Source organism: Pseudoliparis swirei, chromosome 6 (assembly GCF_029220125.1).
Source record: "Pseudoliparis swirei isolate HS2019 ecotype Mariana Trench chromosome 6, NWPU_hadal_v1, whole genome shotgun sequence".
Taxonomy (NCBI): Eukaryota; Metazoa; Chordata; class Actinopteri; order Perciformes; family Liparidae; genus Pseudoliparis; species Pseudoliparis swirei.
Genome location: NC_079393.1, coordinates 18668467 through 18695423, shown reverse-complemented (window position 1 = coordinate 18695423; position 26957 = coordinate 18668467). Strand labels below are relative to the sequence as shown.

General features: G+C 42.2%; 1 protein-coding gene across 4 annotated transcripts in view; it reads right to left on the bottom strand.

The window, feature by feature from the left end:
• Positions 1-26957, bottom strand: part of cpt1ab (carnitine palmitoyltransferase 1Ab (liver)) — a 33813-nt gene that overhangs the window by 5946 nt on the left and 910 nt on the right. Inside the window, exons 2-14 of one of the 4 annotated variants that reach the window (XM_056416863.1) lie at positions 16205-16291; positions 12948-13112; positions 11967-12109; positions 10749-10920; positions 8458-8559; positions 7908-8045; positions 7677-7754; positions 6444-6551; positions 4884-4971; positions 2610-2805; positions 1273-1461; positions 1074-1179; positions 260-376 (exon numbers count right to left, since the gene is read on the bottom strand). In XM_056416863.1, coding sequence (XP_056272838.1) covers positions 260-376; positions 1074-1179; positions 1273-1461; positions 2610-2805; positions 4884-4971; positions 6444-6551; positions 7677-7754; positions 7908-8045; positions 8458-8559; positions 10749-10920; positions 11967-12109; positions 12948-13088 — 1578 coding nt within the window. In that variant the 5' untranslated portion in view covers positions 13089-13112; positions 16205-16291. Of the gene's footprint in view, positions 1-259; positions 377-1073; positions 1180-1272; positions 1462-2609; positions 2806-4349; positions 4435-4883; positions 4972-6443; positions 6552-7676; positions 7755-7907; positions 8046-8457; positions 8560-10748; positions 10921-11966; positions 12110-12947; positions 13113-16204; positions 16292-26957 lie in introns of all 4 variants that reach the window. The other 3 variants (XM_056416866.1, XM_056416864.1, XM_056416865.1) reach the window with 3 other exon arrangements.

Sequence of the window (26957 nt, the reverse complement as noted above, 5' to 3'; positions counted from 1 at the left end):
ACACACACACACCAGGCTCGGCTTATATGCGCATGTCCAGCGATGTCGTACACACAGCTGATTCGGTGACGCAAAGTGGTGTCTGAACAGCTCAACTTGTTTACAAAGGTTATGTTGATTAATTACAATAATCTATTGAGAGACATGCATAACTATTCAAAAACGTTCTCAGTGTTACTGAACAAGTAACATCCCAACTATGATGTTGCCTTGTCAAGTTGTAGGAACTAGTTTCTTTGGAGTATAACCAGACCCATACCTCAGCAGGGATGTCCCACGACAGCCTATGAGGACCTGGCAGGTTGGGGTGGGGCTCCCCACAGCAGTGGCCCTCCTCAGTGTACCCCAACTTCAAAGGATCCATGGAAAGAACATGCTGCAGAGCAGAGTCAAGACTTCACATGACCAACTCAATTAAATAGAATTGTGCCAATCAGAACATTAATATTTCCCTATTTTATTGTATTAGCTCAGGTTGTTAAACTAGTTAAATACATTCCTTGTTGGTTTTGTTTGAATAAAAAAAAAAAAAAAAAAAATATACACTGTCGGTCAAAAGTTTTAGAACACCACCATTTTTCCAGTTTTATTTAAATTTAATCACTTCAAGTCCAGTGAATAACCTGAAATGGTACAAAGGTCAGCGACAAACTGCCAGAGGTTAAACAAAAAAGTTTAGGTTCCCAGAAACTGACAAATATTGTTAAATGCGAGTTATACAAAAAGGCCTTTTTCAGGGAACACGTTCTGGAAGTAAAGTAACCCTTGAAAGTTGATGCTAACAATTCCTACAGATGTCTCAACTTTTGTTGATTACTTAAAAACCCTCTGAACAGACTGTTACTACACCGTCTGAGCATTATTTGGACAGTATTGTACTGCAGGAAGTCATATATTGCTCTTTTAATGGCAAGAAAAAGGAAGACAGACAGATCATTATAACCATTAAAAGTGTAGGTTGTTCCTTTAGAGAAATTGAGGTGTTCTAATACTTTTAACTGGTAGTATATATATATTGTTCTTCTTTTATGCAAAAAAGCAAACTGAATCAGGTAAGAACCACGTTGATGTACCTCCCAGAGATGGCCAATGATTGGAGCATCTGCCCAGGAATGCTCTGCATTCAGTCCCATGGTGCCGTTCTTAAACACTATCAGGTTAAAGGATTTATCAAACCACCTGAATGAAAAGAAAAGGTATAAACAACTTCAGTTTATGCTTATACTGCATGAACTCTTTAAATAACATAATGGTCAGTTTTCTCGGCCCCACCTGTCGTAGCACTTTCCGTGGAGAAGGGACTTGGCGTAGCTGTCCAGAGACTTGACCGGGTTGTCTTCATCGAAGCGCTGCTCAGTGTCATCGAGGGTCACGCAGAAGGCTGCTTTCTCGATGGCGTCCAGAGAGTTCTTGTTCTTACCGCGGCCAAAGTAGGTTTCTCGAGCTTTGGCCCACGGGGTCCTGCATAATGACAATTAACAGTCTTTTTTCAGTTGGCCCTCAGGTGATGCCTTTCAGGAGTCGAGTCTACTTGTAGTGCAAACCGGTTTCACTGTGAGAAAGGTGTGCATACTTTGAAAACTCCGCTTACAGTCGGTACTGGCGCCCAAAAAATACATCGTCTGGGACATTATTATGGCGAGATTATTATCGCACGCGACAGCCTATTTGTCAGGCGGTACAGATCCAAGAAAAGACATGCCGGAGGTCATTTAGAAACAGCGCTGCCGTCACATAGTTTATTCACTTTATTTTAGAATAAAAAAATGCTCGTTAGAAACTATGGCTGAATAGAACACAATAAATGCCAACATTTGTAATCCTTAAAACTGACTATTAACCCTTGTGCGTCCCATTAAAAAAAAGTGTCTCAGATCAAATTAAATGTTCTTTTATTTTAACCCTTAATGTGCCAGTTTGTCACCATTGTTTTTGGGAAAACACACAAAATAATTTCTGTAAACTAAATGCCAGGGGGAAACATCTTTCAGTCTGGGATATTCCAATGACGATTAATAACAATATTAATGTTGATGCATTGCATCACACAGTGCATTGCTCTGTAATACGGCAGCAAAGTGGAAACCAGGAGAAGAGCATGCATTTGTCCCATCACAAAATGGCTCATTCAGGTGGCAAATAGTACAAAAATACTATTTGAACTTTGAAGGCAGGGCTCTAGATTGAAGCTGGTACAAAAGACTGCATGATTTCATGGCTCGGAGAAATTGTGCTTTCAATCGGTAATAATTGGGATGTTTTGTCCTTTAGTGTTTATTCTAGACCAATTCTGAGAGCTGAGGTGGAACTCCCAAAAAAGAAAAGAAAAAACTCAGATCCTTGCAAGGGCTTATACTACATCCATGAACGAAATGATAGCAAAACATTAAAAAGGTGAAAATGTCCTTGGTGATGCATAACGGTTAATCTATGAGAGGATGTATTCAGTATCTTAACCATGTGTAACTGAAGAATGCACATTTCTACTCGCCTGAAGCAATCTTGCAACATATTATTCCAATAAATGTTCGTCTGCAGTACTTCTTTACTTCCTGTCGTGCTACAGCACACGGTGTGAACTGTGTGGCCTCAACAGTAATGCCACCCACCTGTCTCCTGCAGTAAGTGCGGCTAGTTTCTCCTCTCCGGGGAGTGGCTCAGAGCTGTCGGCCAAGATCCGCTCCATCTGCTGCTCGATCTCCCGTGGCAACAGCAACCGCCCGTCATAAAACATCCACACCTTGAAGTAGCGGCCCTTGTGGTACACGGCGATGTGTTTGCTGTCGTTCACGTGCTGGAGGACGTCTGGGAGACGGGGACCAATGGGAAGGGGAGAAAAACAGAGGAAAAACAGAGAAAGAAAGACAATTGGAGGGATTTATGTGCTTCTACCTGTGTTCATCTTTACATTTGAAAAGATTCACATCTCAAAAAGAAGGCAGCAGTCTGAACGGAGAGTGGATGTCACAGCTTCTGTTTTCTGGGAACATTAAAAGTGTTAGTAACCAAATCTGGGTCCCAGTGAAAACATGTGAAATCCACCTCACACAGATTTCTGTTGAGGGCAACAAACTTTTTGTGGGCTGGTTCTTTTATTTGTGTGGGCATCCTTCTTAACTTGTAGAGAGGAAAAAAAAAATACTGAATTTTAAATGATTCTACATGATGGGAGGGACTACAATCTAGAAAACTAAAAGAAGCTTGAAAATGGATGTGCGGAAGACGTGAGATGAAAAGAAAAAGTAATTTGGGGAAACAGGGTGGTGGTTCAGAATACAATGAATCGAGGCAATGTTTGTTTGAACAGCATTTTGCACAACCGGGAGAATCCAATCCAAAAACAGCCCTTAAATCTTAAAAGCAAAGTTATGATATTGTTTTGGAGATGCTCAGAGATTCAAACAAGCATTGCCCTCGTTACAGGGAGGACAAAGGAGGGGATACTTACACTGGGACCCACCCCAAGAACAACCACCACCTCACATCCAGGCAACACTCAGCCTGAACCTCCAGCAATGCAAGTATAAATATAGGACACTGGCTTAGGACATTAAAAAGAAATAAGTTGTATTTAACACTTAACCTGTCGGCTGAACTTGAATCTCGCTTTTGTGTTTTATTCAAATCCTTAAACGCATCACTTACATTTTAATCAAAAATAGAACTTTTTCTTAAATTTTTCTGATACATTTGGACTAATTTAAAATAAAAAGGAATTCACTCATGTCCTCTAAAGCCAGAGATAAAGTAGTGCGTCTCATCCTCAAGTATTTAATGTTTAGATGTCACCACACCTCACCTCTTTGGTACTGATCGGATGCTCTTCACCTTGGTTATACGACTGAATGTTAAATCACACACTAGTAGTCCTTCACACACTCTCTCCGTGCATGTTACATATTATTTTAGTTTGTCCAAAGCTTTAAGTGCTTTATATGCTTGAAAAAGCACATCATAACATGTTGCAGCAGTATGGATTTCTACCCCTTAAAAAAGGTCATTTATTAATTTTAGACAACACTAAACCAACTATGACCACCACCCAAAAGGAATACTTGTATTCTATTATCCTTCAAACATACTGAACTGTATGTGAAATATCGCACTTGTATGTATGGGGCCAGCATTACACTGTTTGACACAGTCTTACCGCAACAGTATCACTGCTTTGCTTTCTCACTAGATTTTAGTCGCATGCAAATTAGTTCCTTCAATGTGCATAGACCTTCACACATGCATTATTTATTCATGGAGGTCAGACTATGTCTAATTAAAACACATCGACAAATGTCCCAAGGAGAGGTACAGTAGGAGTAGTGCGGAGGAGGCGGCACTGCTAAAGACTCTACCTGTTTCTACACCTGGGACACGACTGGTGTTGAACATACACTCGTATTGGGCTGAGCACATGGGAATAGTGTTTTGGAGCATGAGCTGAAAAGCAAAAGGGGAGAGTCAAACACAGAGATGACAAACTAAATCACTAAAATCCCGTGGAGAGCGCAGCAGACACACACCTACACAGAGAGGAGCATGGATGAAGGGACGAGGACAATGAGGATTGGTTTGATAAGAGGTCTTAAGGAGGAGAAGGGACCCGAGAAGGCTGCCAGGGAAAGAGACGCGAGCGGGGTCCAGAAACCAGGGGTCTGCCATCTCATTGCCACCAGCAAAGCCCTAATATCTGCATTTCCTAATTTGACATATTTCCACTTCACAAAATTTGACATTTTGATATCTACCAGATAGAACTAAATTGACAAAAAGCCAATGAGGAGTGAATTATTTCAGGGCTGTGCTGTTGAGAATGAGACGAGTAGTCGGGGTTTCCAATGGCTCACGGGGGGTTCAGAGGTCATGGCGGAGATGTGCCCTCCTCTTACCTGTCTCCAAACCAGGGACGCGGTCGGTGTTAAACATCCGCTCCCATTGAGCCGAACACAGAGGAACCTTGTTCGCCAGCAAGTAAATCTAACGCAGCGTCCGACACAACGAAGGGACAAAATAGTAAAACAGAGACAACCGGATGTGAGTGACAGAGCAAGCTCATGCATTGGTATTTGTAGAGTGCAAACAATTGGTCGAGGCAAGAGGTCCATTGGTAATTATGCAACACATTGTCAATTGTATGTCAGTATTGTGCAAATGTAAAAAGAATTTACGTTTGCATCATGCAGGTTGGTAAAGGGAAAGGACTGACAGAGGAGCGGGAGGAGAAGACACTGATGTGTGTCACTAAGATCACCGGCATTCATTAACCCTTAATCATTACGTCTTTCGAAAACGCGATGTGATTTTGCTTTGCCAGCCATCGTAGCTCTACTTCCGTCGGAAAGCACAGAGCGAGGTACATTCCAAAGTTAGTTCGCCACAGTGATCTGACGACATCATCACGGATCTACATCATCACGTTAACAAACCGGCTACACGAGGTTGTTGTGAAAGATAAGCAGCTCTCATTGTAAAGTTAAAAAGGCAAACACACCGTCATAAGAGCTAGACATCAATGAATAATAAATGATAAAGTTAAACATTTACTAAGGATCAATATGAGATATCATAGTTTATATCAAGGAATGTGATTATCAAGCCTTTAGTTATCAAGCTCCTCTTTTATGGAACCAGCTTCCAATTTCAGTCCGGGAGGCAGACACAGTCACCTCGTTTAAGAGTAGACTTAAGACCTTCCTCTTTGACAGAGCTTATAGTTAGGGCTGAATCAGGTTCACCTGGTCCAGCCCCTTGATATGCTGCTATAGGCTTATAGCTGCCGGGGGACGTTTTAGGATGCACTGAGTACCTATCTCCTCTTTTTTCTCTCCTTAAGGATGAATTTTCATCTCTCAATCACACGTTACTAACTCTGCTTTCTCCCCGGAGTCCTTTTGACTTCACGTCTCATGGGGTCATCGGACCCTATGAGACGGCATAGATCCTATCTGCCTGATGGATCATCGAGGTCTGGGTCGTGGAATTCCTGCTCCTGACTACGCCACTGTCCTGTTGAGACTCCGCCCACTCCTCCTCCCCACCGCCATCTGCCTGATGGATTGTGGAGGTCTCCATCGTGGAATATGCCTACTATGAACTATTCATACATTCTGTCATATTCATTGAATGTATTTTAACTCTAAATCTGTCCTTCTGTACACATTACATCTATTGTTCTGTCCATCCTGGAGAGGGATCCTCCTCTGTTGCTCTCCTGAAGGTTTCTTCCCTTTTTTTTCCCCCTGAAGGGTTATTTGGGAGTTTTTCCTGATCCGATGTGAGGTTTTGGGGCAGGGATGTCTATGTGTACAGATTGTAAAGCACTCCGAGACAAATTTGTAATTTGTGAAATTGGGCTATACAAATAAACTGAATTGAATTGAATTGATTCAACCAAAGCTAAACACAATCATTTGAGAAGTCAATCAGGGAGGAGAGAGCTCTTTACTCACAGGTTTGACCTGGGCTCTGTCCAGTTTTCTCCTGTAGAGCATGATGGCATGGATGGAGTTTCCTGCTCTGGCAGCCTGGATGGAGGTGGGGAACACATACAGGAAGTCCTGGGGGAAAAGGAGATTGAAAGCCATCAATTAATACTCACTCACATTTCCCCCCCCGACACATCCAGGGCATAAGACGTGACTTGTAAAATGCAAACAGCCTGAACACAATGTCCCTGTATGATCCCTCCATAGGTTATTTGTTTTTATTTCGGTCAAGGACTGTGTGCACACAGTCCTCTCATGAACTGCCATTTCAAGCATGCGAGTGTCGTTTCACTGACGTGAAATGGCTTTGTAAGCAAGAGCAGAGGCTTGATCCATGGGGTGGAAGCTGAAAACAGAGGTTTTTGCTGGCATGTCTTATTTACATGATCTATTTAATAACCGAACAAAGACAAAACAGCCCCTACAGTCTACGCTCTCTCTCATTCAGATAGAAACCGACAGAGGGCGCTGAGGGTTGTGTAGACCCTCAGTTCTTGATCATTATCCCGATGACTTCACCGGGTCCATGATCACAAATCTGCCAGGGGTTTGGAGGATTCAGCCTGCCCACTGGTCAAAGTAAGAACACAACGTAATACAGGGATCGCAGCTTTGCCAGCCACGATGCTGAAGAGCTTGAGAACGATTGTAGCTGGAAGGAGTTCCCCTGAGACAAAGATGCCCGGCTTTATGCTGCTAATGGAGTGTCCGTTCCAAGATATTTACTCCAACTTTCAATGAATATGACACACAAGATAAGAAAAGTGGTGCGCAGTAAAAATAATCTTATCTTAGAAAGTTTAGTTGTAAGAAGCTATAACTGTAGGATTTAATTTCAATCAAACTCTCTTCAGATTGACGCCTTTTTATCTATGATTTACAATTTAGTTTGGCAGAGCTGTCATAAAGCTGCTCAAAAGCTCATCTCACTATACGTCACTTACAATTATCAACATAATCTCAGTCATAGCACCTGGAAGTGACACATTAGTCTAGTGACAAATGAGTTTGACATTTGATTTTACCTCACCACTTATCACAGCTGTTGGGGGTCACAATCATCACGAAAGTATTGAAAGCGTGTGATATTTATTTGGAACACCAAACACACACTTTGAGGATGAATCACGAAGAGGCTTAATCTTTAAACAAAAGGCTGAGCGGTTGTTCAGAGACACACGGGTAAAGATGTCTTACCATGGCATAATAGTTGCTGTTGACCATGATGGGCCCACGGCCTCTCAGGTAAATGTACTCTTCCCACCAGTCACTGACCTGTGCCACACAAAGAGAGGGAGGGGGGGAGGGGGTAACATATATTGACAAGCCGATTTTGCTCGACAGAGATAAGCTGAATTCAAGTCTCAGGACAGCGTCCAAAGATCTGACCGAAGAGAGAAAGGAGAGGAGAATTATTTTCTAACTCACATAGTTGGAGGCCCACCAGGACTTGAGTTTGAGGTACCACTGCAGTCTCGGTCCCAGCTTCTTCTCAAAATCTTTAGTCAAGCCCTCCATCCGTTCGTACTGCTCATCCTCCATCAGTGGACGCACTGACTCCAGATACTGGCAACACAGAGAAATGAGTGAAGCAAATGGTCAACAGTTTGAAACGAGGAGAGAGCCAATGGGCTAGAATCGTCGTCTCTGCTCTTCCCCCTGACCGATAAGGCGGAGGGAGACCGGCCAACGCAGCAGCGTCTCACATGACGCTCACCAAATGCTGCCCGTCAAAAGAAAGATCTGCTACTCTACACACCTAGAAAGGAAATAGGGGCGCCTATTTTGACATGACACTCGATGGTATTAAATGGCTTTCATCTCAATTGGTTATTCATAGAATATTTTGGATTGCCTTTTGATTTTCTTTGGACTGCAATCGTTGGTTCCAGTACAATCACCAAGACCATTATGACCCAGAAGGAATGTGCACAAATCACCAGCTCGTACAGGGTGGAACATGACATGTGGAAAATACCCTTCTGCAGGTGTCCTTGATACTGGGAACAGGGAGTCGAGGCAGGGAGTTCTGGAAACTGTAGAGCATTGGCTTCCGGCCAGAGAACACCTTCACTAATACCTGGAAAAGAAGGGGGGCAGTCAGAGGTCAAAAGGAACTCAAGGTGACACTTGGTGTTTCTTCTAGAAACCTTTGGGCAAACAGTGTACAAACACGTAACCAGTGGGTTCAACTAAAAGGACCAAGCACTCAGTCTTGCAATTGTAACTTTGACTCAATTTGGAATTTAGCTAATTAAAATACAGTTAACTATATTATGGGTATTTTTAAGAGCTAAACCAACATGTTATTGAAGTGCTACAGCAATGCATAGAATACTTAGAATATATATAGTGCATATGTGCATTATAATTAGGGCTGTCAATCGATTAAAAAAAATTTAACTAATTAATCGCACATTTTGAAATTCATTAATCGCGATTACAAGTTTTTTTCCCTTCTTTTTAAAGACAAAACTTCACACAGAGCTGTGTTTTCAATGAGGCTCCTACATATACAGTGCCAGCGAGGTATTTAATATCGTGGATGATAAATTGTTTCTTCAGTGAAACATTCAGATTAGTAAAAAAAAAAAAAAAAGTATATTGAGACCCCATTGGTCCTGTCATCTTTAACACTGAATCACACATCACCGAGGATCTGACATGGTCAACGAACACAGACACTCTGGTGAGAAAGGCAAGGCAGCGCCTCTACCACCTCAGGCAGCTGAGGAAATTTAAAGTTTCCCAGAGGATCCTTCAGTCCTTCTACTCTGGAGCTGTAGAGAGCGTCCTGACAGGAAGCATCACAGCCTGGTTTGGCAACTGCTCCGCTCAGGACAGGAAGGCTCTGCAGAGAGTAGTGCGTTCGGCTGAGCGCACTATTGGAACTACAATCCCCACCCTGCAGGACTTGTACACCAGGAGGTGCAGAACCAGAGCCGGCAGGATCATGAAGGATCCTCACCACCCCAACAACAGACTGTTTCAGCTGCTGCGGTCAGGCAGGCGCCTCCGTAGTCACGCTGCAAGAACAGAGAGACTGAGACGGAGTTTCTTTCCTCAGGCCATCAGGACTGTGAACTCCGACCTCACCAGGACCCCCACATAGACCCACACAACTGCCCCTCTTAGGCACACACACACACACACTTACTGTAAATATTGTGTTGTTTTTTATTGTAAATAGTGTGTACTTGTCGCCCTTGCACATTCCTGCTGAGCATTGCCACTTTCATTTCACTGCACACCCTGTGTGTGTATGTGACAAATAAAACATCTTGAATCTTGAATCTTGAACAGCAGCAGAACCAGTGGCCTTGGTAACTGACTGACATTCAAATATGTCACGTTAACCCTCTGGAGGCTGGGGGCATTTTATACATTTTACAAAAAAATGTAAATTCACCTTTTAAAGGCGTTTGCATATGACACATACCCACGTGTTATACATCAAACATTCCAGAACAATCTCAGCTCTCTATATATGAGGCACATTGTCCTCGTGCCGTGTTCTCTGGTTCTCTGACTGACAGGCTGCGAATGAGCCTTACATGTGAGGTGGGAGGTCCTTTGTGATTTACTGAGTGTTCATTGGTTGTTTTTTCCCCAAAATGTTGACTGACAAACGGATTGACCAATCACGGTGAAGGTTTCGTGTGACGAGTTCTTTCCGCGCCGCGTCACCCGACACGTCGCCCCTCTGTTCCTCTGTGTATCAGAGGGGGAGACGGGAGGAAGGAGCGGAGGAGGAAACCCGACTGATTCATCCACGAGTTTAAACTGATTTCTGCTCCTTATTTTCGCGGAGAAATAATAGTTTTAAAAACGGAAACAGTGTTAAACCGTACTGCCGCGGTTTGACACTCGGTTTGAGTGTAAAAACTTCAACGAACACCGGAAGTAAACAAAGTTGCGTTAATTGCGTTAAAATATTTTAGTGCGTTAACGCGGTAATCGCATAGATTAACGCGTTAACGCTGACAGCCCTAATTATAATTAATCATAACTTAAATTCAGTTCAGCGCTGTAATATAAAAAGTTAATTCCTGTTGAATTTATAATATCCACATTAAATGAAGAACAGTAGTCAAGGCCTTGTCGGTTAGAGATTGTTTAGAGTTTGTTTCAGCTCTTTTCTGGCTCTCAAAATGTTCTGACTGTGTCTTGTACGAGAGGTGGCCAAAATGTTATAATTTACTGAAAGGAATTGCATGAAACATTCCTGTCTAAAGTGAATTGAACAGAGGAGCCTATTCATTGTCTCACCAGCCACAGACGAGTGGACGAGGACACAGAGCCGTGGCGGGCATGCATCCAGCCGTGCCACGACAACAGGGACTTTAGGACATTCCTCATAATCATGATTATGGTGACCCACAGGCCCGTGCCCACCAGAACCCCTCCAACTATCCTCTGGTTGTCAGTGGATATGTATCGACTGTGGACAGAGACAAAGAAGTGTATGTGGGGGGGGGGGGGGGGGGGTGACACATACAGAGGGGGTTAATGCAAGATCAGCAAATAAACACTTTCTCAATCAACGTATGGAGAATTAAAAAAGATCAATGAGATGCTGTGGTGTAATAAATAAATATAATAAAGTGACTACAAACATATCTGAGACAGAGTGCACTACAAGAAGATAATGGAACGATTAAGAGCATGATGTCATTTAGACTTGGCCCAGTCAAAAGTCTCTCGAGATCTTGACTGATAAACACTGCTTTTCCCTTATCTTGACAGGATTACAACACATGCTCAATGATTGATCAACTGCCAACGGACATCTCCTAAACCTTTTATTAATCAGTGTTACCGATGATTTGCCATTTTTATAAACTTAAGTGGCATGGCTTTCACACTGTTTGCAACAACAGGTGATCTCTAACCATACACAAAAGATAAGCCTGAAATAACCTTAACAATACGGGCATTAACACGATCCTTGACTTGAGGGTAAATCCCAAACATTGTTGACAAGAGAGGCGTCCACATTTTATATTGAAAGGAAATAAATAATATCCCTAAACATGATTAAAATTGTTGGCAGACAAGAAGAGGTGTGGTGGACAGTTGGACCAAAAATGTGGAAAAATAAGATAACTACTTCAAAATCTGTAACTACACCAGCACCTCCTTAAACTGCCACTGGAGGAGGTGCTGGAGCAGACAGGCCTGTGAGTTTTCTCGTAAACAGCCACCGCACATGGAAAAATTAAGACACTACGTCAAACACATTCCATCAGCGTTGCTGTTCACGTTTGACAAGATGGGGCATTTGAACATGCTGTAACCGTCAGCATACCAGTTATTCAACACCTGTTATTGCCAAACTGCAGGTTTCCTCTCAAGCACTGTGCCAACTTGTGAACAAAATAGCACGACTATGTCTAGATGTGAAAACAGCGCTGCATATTGGGCCCAAAACAGGGGCTTTTCTCAACACTTTGTTATTAATTAGCTTCATGGTGTCAGTGGACTTACCTGATGGGCATGTGTTGACCCAGCTTGGCAATCAAGCCCATAGAGGGATCCAGCTGTCTATATTGATTGTAGGACATGTAGGAGACAACTACTACCATGAACCCACCAGGGCTGCCCGGGTACACACCAGTCATTATCCCATTCTGTGGAAAGGTAAACCAGAGAAAAGATGGCAAACGTCATCCGAGTCACAGAGCGCCAACAATCTGTACAGGTTTTGTTTTTACAACCATCGAATTATTACCATCGCATTGAAAATGCGGAAGGTTATGTTTTGATCGCCGTGTATTTATTTATTTGTATGCGTGTTCCTCGCATAACAAAAAAAGTTTTAAACCGGATCGCATGAAATTTGGTGGGATGATTGGTTATTATCCGGGGACCATTTGATTAGATTTTGGGATCAATCGGGTCAAAGTCATGGATAGGTCAAAATCTTCTTTTTACCATAGCACGGTCAATTTGTATCCAATTGGCATGCAACTAATGTCAAAATGTTCATAATTCAATGCCCAATCTTGTGATATGTGAAGGTATGCGCTCTACCGAGTGCACATTCTAGTTGACAGTGTTTTGAGTCTTGATGATAAACAAAGAGGAACGTTGTTGTGGGTTTGGCCTCAGTGTGATGGTATGTAAACAGACAGTCAACTCGGCCAAAGGCTATTAGATAATAGAATAGACTGGAAAGTTACCGTCACTGTTGGCTGATTGTTTCAGAGTTAGTCACCTTCCAGTGTAGGCAAGTTAGTGTAACCCAACAAATCAATTTAGAGTAGGACGGCAATCAATAAATGAAAACATAGCATTACCGACTGAATATTTATTGATTAACAGAAATTAATAGGAACTGTTGTGAGATGCCAATAGTAGAGAACAAAAAGAGAAACAGTTAATCAGTTAAAGATCATAAAAATGTAACAAACAAATTCCCCAGCAGCCCGGTAGACTTTGCTCTCCCATATGTCGAACTCCTCTCACCTTGAAGCGAATGAACCTTTTCTTCCAGGAGTGGAGGCCAGAGAGGTAGATCTGGCGTAGCGCCTCGTGGCACAGGTGTAGGTCGATGCCATCCGGGCTGACCGTGAACTGGAAGGCCACCGCCTGGTGAGCTTCTGCCATGTTGGCTGCTACTGTACAGGGTCACTGAGGAAAAGGAAAGAGCAAATAATGCAGTTAGTGATAAGGAAGTTTCAAGTAGGTTTATATTGAACATAAAAGGTAAAGGGAGATGTCAGTCAAAAGCATTAACTCGCCTACATCTCCGCTCTAGTCCTACAATGTTCTCACACTGTTTGTTCATGCAGATGCAATTACTATCTATTAAATGTACCACAACGTGGATAATGACTCATAACAAACAACGTTGTACAATCACTGCATCCCGATATTGCAACGTTGCTTATTAATTGTGGTCAGGCAAATATCAGAACAAACTTTCAAATTGAACAGCACCTGTGACAGCTATTTGAAATCAGAAGTCATTATTCCGGCGCTGCAGGTTGCCATATTTCCGCCAATATAAATGATGCTTTTTCTGGTATTGTATGGGACAAGCATGTTAAACCTACCAAGTAACCAACATATGGCATGGTTATTGTTCCCAGATCACATGCTTTATTCACTTCAAATGCAACCTTTATTTGACCATGGCCGGTAACAGAGACCAGCATTCAGTTTGAACGACAGACCACCAGCCCCTGAATGATGTAACTCTAGTTGTAGCATTGTGAGTAGGGTTGGGTACCGGAAACCGGTGCCAATGTGGCACCGGTTCCAATACAACAGGTATTACCCGGACCGAAACGCAACGCACATTTCGGTGCTTCTTTCCTGTGCCTGAGCCGATTGAAATTGAAAAAAAACTATTGTTGTGAACTTTTCTGGTGACTCCGCCCTGGCAGCAGGTTACGATAGCCTCTCAGCGGAGGCTGCGCCGTGTGTGACTAGTGAGCCCGTGTCGAGCACACCAGCGTCAGGCTGGGCGCTACGGGGAGGCAGTCACCGGTCCCACTGAACACGTGGAGACCGATTATGACGAGCAGCCTTAACTCAGATTAGTACCGTAACGTTGACTGCAAGTCTTGCATTCATAAAAGTAGGCCACGAAATAATAAATTATCCATTATAACCATGTTTAAGCTAGCTCGTAGCTGTGTTGATGTACAGCGGTCCCGGCTGTATACCCGGTGTTACCGGGAATATAATGACTGAGGAATAAAGACCGTGGGGCATCACTTTGTTTCAGTGTAACTCTCCTGTCAGAAGCAAAACTTTATTTGTCACGTGTCATCTTCAGTCCCTCTGATTGGTTGTTCTCTTTGCCCATCAACACAGTGACAGGATTAACCCTATAAGGTCTGCACATGACAATACATATCACATCATATAATGGAGAACATATCTTGTGTATGTTAACAGTCTGATATCCGTTGTGTGTCAGTGCTCCATGATAACGGCTTCTACAGGGAATATGGCCGAAGAGGTTTTTAATGTCCTCATTGTGCGTTAAAAAAAAAAAAGGTATCGGTTCAGGCACCGGTATCGTTTTAAAAGTACCGGTTTAGCTCGTTTAATCCGCCGCTGGTTAAATTAATAATAACACGGATGTTTTCACAGTAACGTTCATGTTTGGCGTCGCATTGTAACAACGCGTACGTAATGAATTTGGGTTTCAACTTTCCTTTTCCGCTAAAACCGCAGCAGCGTTTTTCTGCAGAACTCACGTTTACGTCTGAAAAGCTACGTTTTGCTTTGAAGACTCCTTTTTTATGTCATTCATCAAGAGCACTCTGAAAGCAAGACACGTCTCCGTTTTCCGGTTTCCCACCGTCGGAAGGAGCACCCATCCACAGAGCAGCACCCTGCACAGAGCCAGACCCCTCCCCCCAGCGACTTTACAGCATCACATGATCCACCCTGTGCTGCAGAAACTAGGGGAAAGGTCGCAGCGCTGCGCCGCTTGGATACCGGCGGAAAAATCGGAAAACGTAGAACTCACGAACCCTCCCATGTCACCGAGCACATCCCGTCGTTGCCACAATCAAGCCACCCACCAAAAACAAATCTTTTGTTTTGAATATTCTATATAATTTGCGTTTGGCCACTTTGCATACAAGTTGCCGATGTAAAAAGCCGTTTATTGTTGATGACTCACGTCACGCAGCCCGCTGGTCTTCTTCGTGCACTTATTGTTGCAGAGCTGCATCATGAACTACACACACACCACCACACAACGCATATGGCTAGTTGCCATTAATGAACACGTCAACATCACACACATTCCCTCGCTTATCATTTGGAGGTTACATTTATGTTGGCGTGATATGAAGTATCCTGCCCACGTGGTTTTGCTTAAAGGAGGTACATATGGAGCAGATACACATTTCTATATTTTAATCCAAAGAGCCAGCGGTTTTTAGTCCTATACAATTAAACCAAGTGTGTGATCTCTACTTTAAGGAAGCTACAAAAAGTACACCATGACAGGACGGTTTTACTGACCTTCAACTGGCAGGTGATTCTTATAGCTATACATCTTAAGCACACACATATCATCACAGCCTATATTATATGTATTATTGTATAAAAAACACATATACATGCACTATAAAAAACAGAGCTGTCTGTACATGCGGTTGTCAATGGATGACCTTTACATAGACTTTAGCCCACATGCATGTGATGAACGGCACATGAATGCTAACCACCTGGACCGTTCAACGTGAGATCGCAAGACAATTAGTAAAGCCATAGCAGGTTGAAGGCTTCATGCAGATATCCAGCAGAGGCCTCTTATCATCGTGACCACAGCCTCAAATCAACATTCAACCCGAGAGCTTCGGCTGCGAGCGCAATCAACACTTCCCCTCGAGGTTTAGCTACGACCTTCACAAGTCAAGCTCTACTGTAAACTTAATGTCTGACGGCTCCGGACCGAAGCAGACACAACCGGTTGTGTTCATGCCATGGAAATCGACTGTACGTCATGTAAACACCGCACAGCTTGAAGCACCGGGCCGACGAGGAAACGCAACACCGACATGGACCGAGCAGAGATAACGGCAGCTGCCGAAAAAGGGATTTTGCTCGTCGATGTATTTAAACAAAAAACAAAAAAAACATATAATATTTATTTATATATATATATATGGCAGCCATATTTGCACAGCTTCTTCCAAAACTGCCGAGTAAGAGCCAATGCGACGCGGAGTGAAAAAAGGAGGATAATCACTCACCGACCCTTGCTATCGGTCGCAGGAGCCGCGCTTTCGGTTCTCAAGAGGTTGTGTCACTGCTCCGCCGTCTGCTGGGACTGCTACACACTGCATGAATGAGAGCACCGATTTGTAGACACAGCCTGCCCCCTTTTTTTATTTGTCAAGTGGCCTCCAGAGGACGTCCTGGTAGAAACAGCGCCCCCTGAGGCCTCTTGCGCTATTGACAGTGTTTTATGAGGACACAATATGGCAGGCTGGCAATGACTTCAAGGAGACGGTACTCCATGTTCCGCAGAGCAGTGCGGCGAGGTACTCAGCGTTACAAGTAGCTTACGCCACCATTCGCCGCTAGTTGAAATGTTATGATCGTCTATTCCTGGTGTTACGGTACGAGGGCTTGGAAAGCCCAAAAAGGACAAGATAGCCTATATTTATGCAATAATGTGTCCAGTTTGAAACAAGTAAAAACAACATCATTTTGGACATTACATGAAATAACATTACAATAACATATGAAGTTTGACCACTGTAATGTGTTCAATTGAGGTTTTGAACATTATAATATTATCAAATTATACTATTTAATCTGTCATAAAAACATGTCCTTCATTGGTTAGCTAACATTTTCACTGGGTTCTTGTTCATAAAGCCCTGCTACGTTTATGTCTATTACTGTAGCTTTTGAGGAAATTAAAAGGCAATCAGTTTAAAATAAATTATATTTATAATTTCCCAATATTTGAACTGATATAAAAGCAGATCCTTCAAATGTCATATTCAACTTTCCCTGGTTTCTTGTTTATGAGAACCTTTGTTACGTTTATTTTCCAAATATATTACTGTAGAGATTTTGAGGAAATGAAAGGCAAAATGACCTCAAGTATATTCATATATTCCCTACATTTGTTATTAACACAGAATATTTGGATCTTTCCGCTAACTTTGCAAAATCCCTCGCCTGTTCCTGATCTGAGTCGTTTGAATGTGTTCACTATGAATGGCAGAATATAGGTGCACACACATTTCAGTGTCTGCTGATTTGACATTGGAGATCCGAATGTCTGCTGAGTTGACCAAAGTAATTTATAGCGGCTCAGAGAACGATTTCCTCTGCACCCTCCATGTGCTTTTTATTTGCCATCACAACTCAACTGAGGGATCGCTGCCTCACCTCACATGTCTCTGAACAAGATATGGACAAATTCAGCGATTTTGTTCATAGAAAAGCTTAAAATTGTCAGAATCTTACAGGAATTACATTTATATCACGGATCAGTCGAGAAATATTTATTTTAATATTATTTTATTTCTATGTTTTTTACTGTGCTATGTTTTTTTTAATGTGCTATTGACAATGTTTTACGTAGAAAAAACATGGCAGGCTGCCAATGACATTAAGGATAGCGGTACTCGGTACTCCATGTACCCCACAGAAGTACTACTCAGAGTTACAAGTATATGAACCCAATAGAGTAGTAAAGGTGGATCGTCGGTGAAGCTGAGGCGGGTGACGCAGCGAAGCAGACAGCTAGCAACTAGTGACCTGGCAAGGCACTCACCTGTCACTCAAAGCAGCCATGACTAACTCTAAGCCTCAATACAATTCAAAGTTTTGAGTTATATAACAATTCAACCTCTGGTAATTGGCTAGAGACCAAAAACGGTTGTATACTAGTTTATTCCTGCTGTAAAGTTTGGCAATTCTAACATGGAGGTCTGTGACAATCAACTCACTTTATCGTAAAGCTAATAAAATAACTGCCGTTTTGTTTCACTTCTGCATTGGCTTCATTTCTCGGCACCAGAGGTTGTGGGAAGAGCTCATGGGGAGAGAGGACATCCGGTAACCACAAGGTTCCTGGTTCGATCCCCGCTCTCCCCATAGTTACATGTTGAAGTGCGCATGAGCAAGACATTGAACCCCCAGTTACTCGCCGGGCGCCTCGCTGCAGCCCACTGCTCCTGAATAACTACTGATGGGTCAAATACAGAGACGGGATTAATAGAAGTGTACATTATTATTATTGCACCGGTGTTTACCTTTCATGGTCATGTACAAAGAGCTGCCCTCATACTGGTCCGTCAAGAGTGTAGAAATTGACCTTTTACACAGTAGGCATTTTTAACTTGTCATGGTATGAAAAGCACAGGTGTTACTAATTACAGTAATGATAGCTCTGTGGCCATCTTATTAGACCACAGACTACCAACTGTTAAGCAGAAGACATCCACTGCTGCACTCCTTTGAGAGGCGATGTAAGCAGGCCTCGTTTGTGTGGTGAAACAATGTACTGTTTAATATACCAAGAGGTTAGGAGTGCATTCATATATTGTTTTATTTGAAGGCACATTTTCAGATTGCATTGAAGAAATGACAAAATAGTTTTCTATGATATTTGTTTAGCCATTGAAATTTTTATTAAACATCCCTGCCTATTTTTGGGGGAAATGTCTGTTACGCAGCCTTTTTATGAGTAATACCTCAAAATCAGGCAAATAAGTTCAACATATAATGGGTGTGTCACTATTGATCTTGTGGTTGGTGGTCCCTAACTTGGGGATCAGGTTCAGAGACAAATATGAGGAGTCGCAAGATGACTAATAATAAGGAGAACATTTGCTACACAAAAGGATGATTAGACAACCTTCATGAAACACCGGATATGTTCACGGTCACAAAGAGGCCTGGAGTCTCACCTACATTGACTACAACCGCCACTCAAATCAGCAATCCGAGAAGAAAGAATAAGTCTTTAATTTATGTCCACATCAAACTTAAGAACAATGGAAAACGTGCCTTATTTGAAGACTTTATAAGTTCAACATATTTCTAGATAAAGCATGAGGCAACGTCCCAGTATGACCTGCATGTTTAGTGTTTATCCAAACGCAAGGGGACCATTTATAGTCAAAGAGTTTATTCCGATTATTAATTTTCGCTCATAAAAAAAAAAAAAAAAAAGGCAGGCCTTTACTAAAATGAACGTGAAGGATGAGGAGCAACGACAGAACAAGCATCAACCCGCGGGCTCTCACACTCATTGAGACAGAGGAATTGTTTGCCTCCCATCTGCTTTTTCCACTACGGTTTTATGTCAGATCAGCGAGACTAAAAAGGTTCTACACATACGTGAAATACACAACCTACTCTATGGAGAGACACGCCGTAAAATAAAAGTGTCAACAAATATTACAGTGGTGACAAACAATGAAAACGCAAAAGGCATGCGCTCAACCCAGTTTGTAAGGGATCGCTGCCTCACCTCACATGTCTGTTTGAACAGGACATGCAGTAATTCAGCAATTGCGTTTATAGAAATGCTTGACATTTTCGGAATCTTACAGGAATCCCATTTATAGCTAATTTCAGTGGAAAAATATTTATTTGTATTTGATTTTATCACTTTGTTTTTTTCCTTTTCATGCCTCACCTGACACATCCCTGATGTCCCCAGACCGTTGAATAATACAGATGATGACCACAATATCAAGAATATCCACACCAATCAAATGAAGTCCAATCACCAGTAAGGATACAAATAGATAACGTTTTTTTGTTAATCGAGTTATATAATACGACAAAAATTAGACAACCATCCAATGCTGTCAGAAAGCTGTTTCCCTACAAACGTTTTATATCAGTCAACCCCATAGTGACAGCTTCGGCACTCCCTCCAATACAGGGAGTGGACATTTTTTATGCAACACCTGCACACTAACCTCACATAAAATACTCTGCTCACATGTTAGGTCTTGTTAAATATTTCTAAATTTTTATCTCACAGTTGTATGGAATAGGGCCATCGTTAATGTTATCTGCCAGTGTTTACATTCCAAGGACATGTACAACTAGCTGCCAATATAAAGGTCTGTCAAGAGAGTCTGGAAGTTGACCTTTTACCCAGCAGGCAATTGAACTGGTCTGAAAAGCACAGGTGTTACGAATGGCTCTGGGGCCATCTTATCAGTATCATTTTACATATAGTTTGTAATAAAATGGACTGCAGTCTGTAGTTTGTTGTGCACAGTAATTGCACTTCTTTGTGTTGGACCCTCAAACAACTGCATGACTTAAACCCAACGGCACTTACAGCACAGACCACCAAATGTTAAGCAGAAGACATCCACCGCTGCACTCCTTTGAGAGGCGATGTCAACAGGCCTCGCTTGTGTGGTGAAACAATGTACTGTTAAACATACCAAGAGGTTAGGAGTGCATTCACACTTTTTTTTTTTTTACTTGAAGGCACATTTTCAGATTGCATTGAAGAAATGACAAAATAGTTTGCTATGATATTTGTTTAGCCATCGAAAAAAATGTTAAGCATCCCTGCCTATATTTTCGGGAAATGCCTGTTTTGCGGCCTTTCTATGATTATTACCTCAAAATCAGGCAAATATATTCAACACGGTATGTATTATAATGGGTGTGTCACTATTGATCTTGTGGTTAGTGGTTCCTAACTTGGGGATCAGGTTCAGAGACAAATAGATTATATTAGATATTCCTTTATTAGTGCCACAGTGGGGAAATTGCAGAAATATGACAAGTTGCAAGATGACTATTAATAAGGAGAGCCTTTGCTACACAAAATGATGATTAGACAACCTTTAAGAAACACGTGAATATTTCTCAATTTCTATCTCTCTTTTTTATCCTAAACTGAAGGTTTTGCGAATAAAGCCACGATTCCTGTAATGGTGTGCAGAAACTATTGCCCAGCGCCATATTGACTCAGAGTGTGGTTGATAGGCCTCTTTTTGAGGCTTCTGTTTCGCTGCACCCAAATAATGGGAAACACCTTTGTGGCCGCATATCGTCATTTACTATAAACGTATACTATAGACGTTTTGACGTGGCGTCACCTTGTTGGCAGTGATGACATGGCATCATTACCAACTAATCCAGGAATGGACAAAGGTGGATCGTTGGTGGAGCTGAGGCGGCCCGGGTGAGTGACCCGGTAAGGCACTCACATGTCACTCAAAGCAGCCATGTCCTTAATTAGGCTAGGCCTAACTCTAAGCCTCAATCCAATTGAAAGTTTTATTCCTGCTGTAAAGTTTGGCATTTCTAACATGGAGATCTGTGGCAATCGACTCACTTTATAGTAAAGCTAATAAAATAAATGCGGGTTTTTTTCACTTCTGCATTGGCTTCATTTCTCGGCACGAGAGGTTGTCGCTTGACTAGCATGCATAATACCGGGCCCTGGGCCAGCTGAATGGAACCGGTGTTACACCCCTACTGGTTTTCAAACCTACTGGTTGCCCTGCGCGTGCGTTGTGTTCTCTTAACATCTGCAGCGGGCTCTGTCTCGCTCACCAGATTAGTCACACATTCACAAACATATTGCTGGAGATCTTCAATCCACCGTTCATATCCATTTCGGCGATTACGATTGTATAAGTGAGCAGTGCATCACAGCCACGGATGAAGAAATACATTTTCGAAAAAAGAAAAATATCGCCCGACCTGGTTTCGATCTCTTTCACGCAAAAGGAGTCTGCACTCAAAGACGCGCAGTCTGTGCGCTGCGCCACCAGATATTAGTTTCAGCTCAAGTAATTTATATATTGATCCATTAAGTCACATTTCTTATGTTTTCATAGGAACAGTTTGGTCGAAGGGATCTGAAACAACTGGTTACCGTGAGCGGATATTTACACGTTGAAACATGTTTAGCGATGCTTGTTCGCAACACTTTTGCATCACAATACCGACGCATTTTGACAACAACTAATTGACTTTCGTGACGAGTATACAATGACGATGGTACTGTAGCGACCCTGGGTCAGGAACGCTACGAGGCGTAGATGGTTTATAGGGTGTTTATTCAGGGAACATAGAACAGGCTACTGTTGGCCGTAGCCTACGCCAAAACGACAGCAAAACGCCGTGAAAGCCTCCCAACCAGCTTCACGTCTGCTCCGGGTCATAGCTCTGCTCCGAACGAGTCGTAACACAACACCACACAACACAACAACATCACTCGCTCTCCAATCACAGACACGCCTCACAGCTACCAGCTCATGAGACGTTCACTTACATCCTGAACATAACATTTATAACATAACATTTCCCTCAGTCCGTTACAGTACTGTGAAAATAAATTAGAAACATTGCGAACACTGAGCAACAGGAAGAATTGAAGACTAGTAATGTTCTATCTACAAAACAATGTAGAACATATTGTTGGAGCTCTTGAAGCCACATGTCACATCTATTTACAGTTGTGCAAGTAAGCACCACATCACACATGAAGAAACACATGTAGGAACGTATTTTTATGAAAGATCGCAACGACCTGGATTCGATCTCTGTCGAGCAAAAAAGATGATGTCCTCCTCATCGCTGGTGCTTCTGATTGCACCACCAGTAAACACAGAAGTATAAGACATTTAAAAAGTTATTCTTAATGTCACATCTCGTGTTCAGGGAACTGTTTGGTGTCAGGGATTTGAAACAACTAGTTGCCTCGGGTAGGGATGGGCATCGAGAACCGGTTCTGTTTTAGAACCTGTTCCCAGTGAACCGATTGTTTGGGATCGTTAGCCAAATTCTTTAACGGTTCTGCTTACGGTCCTCTGTGGCGTTGCGCATGCGCAAACTTTTTTAGTTTCTTCAGACTGCAGCAAACATGGCAACGAGGCAGAAGCGCTCTAAAGTTTGGCTCTATTTCACACGACAAAATGACAACTACGCCACTTGTAACGTGTGTCAAAAATCTATTTCGTCGAAGGGAGGAAATACAACTAATATGAAGAAGCATTTGAACACAGCATGGAATTAAATGACAGGAATGTCATGTGTTCGATGCAGCAGCAGCTCAGCTAACGCCGGCGCTTCATCTCTTTCTGTCCAAGGTAAACTCCTCCAAAGTGATCACAACCACTCACTGTGTGAAGCCATTTGCCTTTATTGTGTGGAGTCGATCAAGTTATCTTCTGTCCCTTCGTTTGAAGCATACATTTGAGCTCCGGCATTGGTCTCCCATTATCGATCACTTCACGTTTGGATTTAAAGTCCAGTTTTGAGAAATGTTTGATCGTAACGGTATTAATTATTGGAGGGCGTGTGTTATCAGCAAACGTTCGCGTTATCGTGTTAACCCATTATTAAACTGAGCATATCGATTTTTTATCCATTATTAAACTTAGCATATAGCTACGCTAGCTTAGCTACAGAATCTTCCATTGTCACCCTACATTGAGGCAGAGGTCGTGTTTGCCTCCCCTCTTAATGTGGCTTTATGTCAGCTCAGCAAATTCAGCGATTTTGTTAGTGCCATTTGTTTCATTGTGTAAACCAGCTTTCACTATATAAATAATCTCCATTGCCATCCCATTTAGCTGATGAGGTTCAGAGTCAGACCGGTTCAGAGGCTGGTCGTCTGTCTGGGTCACAGGCTACAGCGAGCACATCTTGTACACCTCCTCATATCTTTGTGTTCATCCTCCATCTGAGAGAGTGTTCTCCACGGCTGGAGACACAATAAGTCCTGAGAGATCGCGTATCCTCCCGGAGAAAGCAGACATGCTTATTTTTCTGCACAAGAATTGTTGATGATCCATACAATTGATGGTGCACACTTGGTATTTGCCACTGCTAGTTTCATTTTTGGCAGCTCAGTTCATATACCCTTTAAAAAAAAGGAAGGAGCACTGTAATTTCTAGGAACATGTTTAAATTAAACAGAATACATTTTATTTAAGTTATGTAAGTTTTATTTTAAGTTCAAGAGTAATATCGTATAAATGTTTTTGCTTATTTAAAAAAAGTAAATGTGTATGTATACATACTGTGTGTGTGCAGCATTATATAAAAGAAAATTAATGTGAATAAACCCGTTTGTGCTCTTTTTTTCACCCCTTGCCCAAAAGAATCGATAAGAGAATCGAATCGATAAGCAGGAATCGATAAGGTATCGGAATCGTTAAAATCTTATCAATTCTCATCCCTAGCCTCGGGCGGATATTAAAGCTTCCAAACATGTTCAGCGATGCTTTTATAAATAATATTCAGACTTGCATACCATAATACAAAAATAATAACTATATTTACATATCACACAAATTATTCATAGCCGTCAAAAAAAACAAAAACACAACGGCCAAGATACAGTGAAAGAAAACATGCTGGACAGCAGAAGTCCAGTGTCTGCCACTTTTTCCATTTATACTGATGTCGCTAAGTTATTAATTGCTTCTGATTACAAGATTTGCAATTGGACGGCTTATTTTAAGATTTGAGGTCTGTGAAGCATTTGCTAAACTCGTGGAATATGTAAATAAAGTTTATCAATACATTTTTTGTATTATGATAGTCTGAATATTATTTATAAAAGCATCGCTGAATAAGTCAATTAGTTGTTGTCAAAATGCGTCGGTATTGTGTGGCAAAAGTGTTGCGAACAAGCATCGCTAAACATGTTTCAACGTGTAAATATCCGCTCACGGTAACCAGTTGTTTCAGATCCCTTCAACCAAACTGTTCCCATGAAAACATAAGAAATGTGACTTAATGGATCAATATATAAATTACTTGAGCTGAAACTAATATCGGGTGGCGCAGCGCACAGACTGCGCGTCTTTGGAGAGAGGGCGAGTGCAATCACTGGCACCGACAACTCACTGGCACCTCAGTGGCAAGTCTGTGGCAAGTGCCACAGACTTGCATAGATAATGTATTTTTTTAGACTTACTTACAATATTTAATACGATATTGCTGTACAATACTGCTGTACTATATTAAATATTGTTTTGCTACTACTACGTTTCACTTCGTAATATATAACACTTATATACCATGATATGTATAATGTACCCGCCTTTCTTTAATAATAAAAAAATATATAAATAATTTTTTTACCATGTCATACTGTTATACCTCCATGAAATTCTAGTTTGAGGAGATGCCACTGTTAGTCTAAAGTGTAAGCACTGGCACTCAGTGACACTTGCCAGCAGTTGCCAGCACTTGCCAGCAGATGCCGCAGCTAGTCAAAAAGTGCCACTACTAGTCAAAAAGTGCCACTGCTAGTCAAAAAGTGCCACTACTAGTCAAAAAGTGCCACTACTAGTCAAAAAGTGCCAGCAGACGGAGGGTCGGCCAGGCGCGTCTGCGGCATGTCTGCGCAGTGACGAGTCTGCGACGACTCAGTGACAAGCTTCACTGAAGTGCCCGGACAGCGGAATAAATCACTTTCATGATCACAGAATGGAGGAGCTGCGGTTTAGCTAGATAGATAGATAGATAGCTAAAATAGCTAGATACACAGATGGATGTGTGTGTATAGGGTGGTTGACGGGAACCGTTGTTGTTGATGTTCGAGCTGCTGAGCCGAGAGGAGCACACTGTCTGTGTTGGTGGATGCCCAATAAAGGAGGAGTAATAACGTCGTCCCGTCTCATCAGTGCCATAACGCCCGAGACGTTACAATATCATGGTATATAAGTGTAATAGATTACGAAGTGAAACGTAGTAGTAGCAAAACAATATTAAATATAGTACAGCAGTAATGTACAGCACTATCTTATTGCATATTGTAAGTAAGTGTCTACAAAAAGACACTAATTATATATATATATATATATACACACACATCCATCTGTGTATCTAGCTATTTTAGCTATCTATCTATCTATCTAGCTAAACCGCAGCTCCTCCATTCTGTGATCATGAAAGTGATTTCTTCCGCTGTCCGGGCACTTTAATGGCGCTTGTCACTGAGTCGTCGCAGACTCGTCACTGCGCAGACATGCCGCAGACGCGCCTGGCCGACCCTCCGTCTGCTGGCACTTTTTGACTAGCTGTGGCACTTTTTGACTAGTAGTGGCACTTTTTGACTAGTAGTGGCATCTGCTGGCAAGTGCTGGCAAGTGCCACTGAGTAGCTGCGGCACCTGCTGGCAAGTGCCACTGAGTAGCTGTGGCAACTACTGGCAAGTGCCACTGAGTGCCAGCGTCGCTAGGGGGATCTCGCCCCTACTGCGTCTTTGAGTGCAGTCTCCTTTTGCGTGAAAGAGATCGAAACCAGGTCGGGCGATCTTTTTATTTTTTCGAAAATGTATTTCTTCATCCGTGGCTGTGATGCACTGCTCACTTATACAATCGTAATCGCCGAAATGAATATGAACGGTGGCTTGAAGATCTCCAGCAATATGTTTGTGAATGTGTGACGAATCTGGTGAGCAGACAACGCCCCGCTGCAGATGTGAAGAGAACACAACGCAGGCACGCGTAGGGAAACCAGTAGGTTTGAAAACCAGTAGGGGTGTAACACCGGCCTTGTTTGTGTGGTGAAACAATGTACTGTTTAATATACAAAGAGGTTAGGAGTGCATTCATATATGTTTTAACTTAAAGGCACATTTTCAGATTGCATTGAAGAAATGATAAAATAGTTTGCTATGATATTTGTTTAGCCATTGAACATTTATTTTAACATCCCTGCCTATTTGTGGGGGGGGGGGGGGGGGGGGAGGTCTCGTACACGGCCTTTCCATGAGTATTATCTCAAAATCAGGCAAATAAGTTCAACACGGTATCTATTATAATGGGTGTGTCAAGATTGATCTTGTGGTTAGTGGTTACTAACTTGGGGATCAGGTTCAGAGACAAATGAATCACAAGAGGATTATTATTGAGGAGCACTACACAAAAGGATGATTAAGCGACCTTTAGGAAACACCGGATATGTTCACGGTCACAAACAGGACTAGTCTCACCTGAATTGGCTACAACCGCCACTAAAATCAGCAATCCGAGA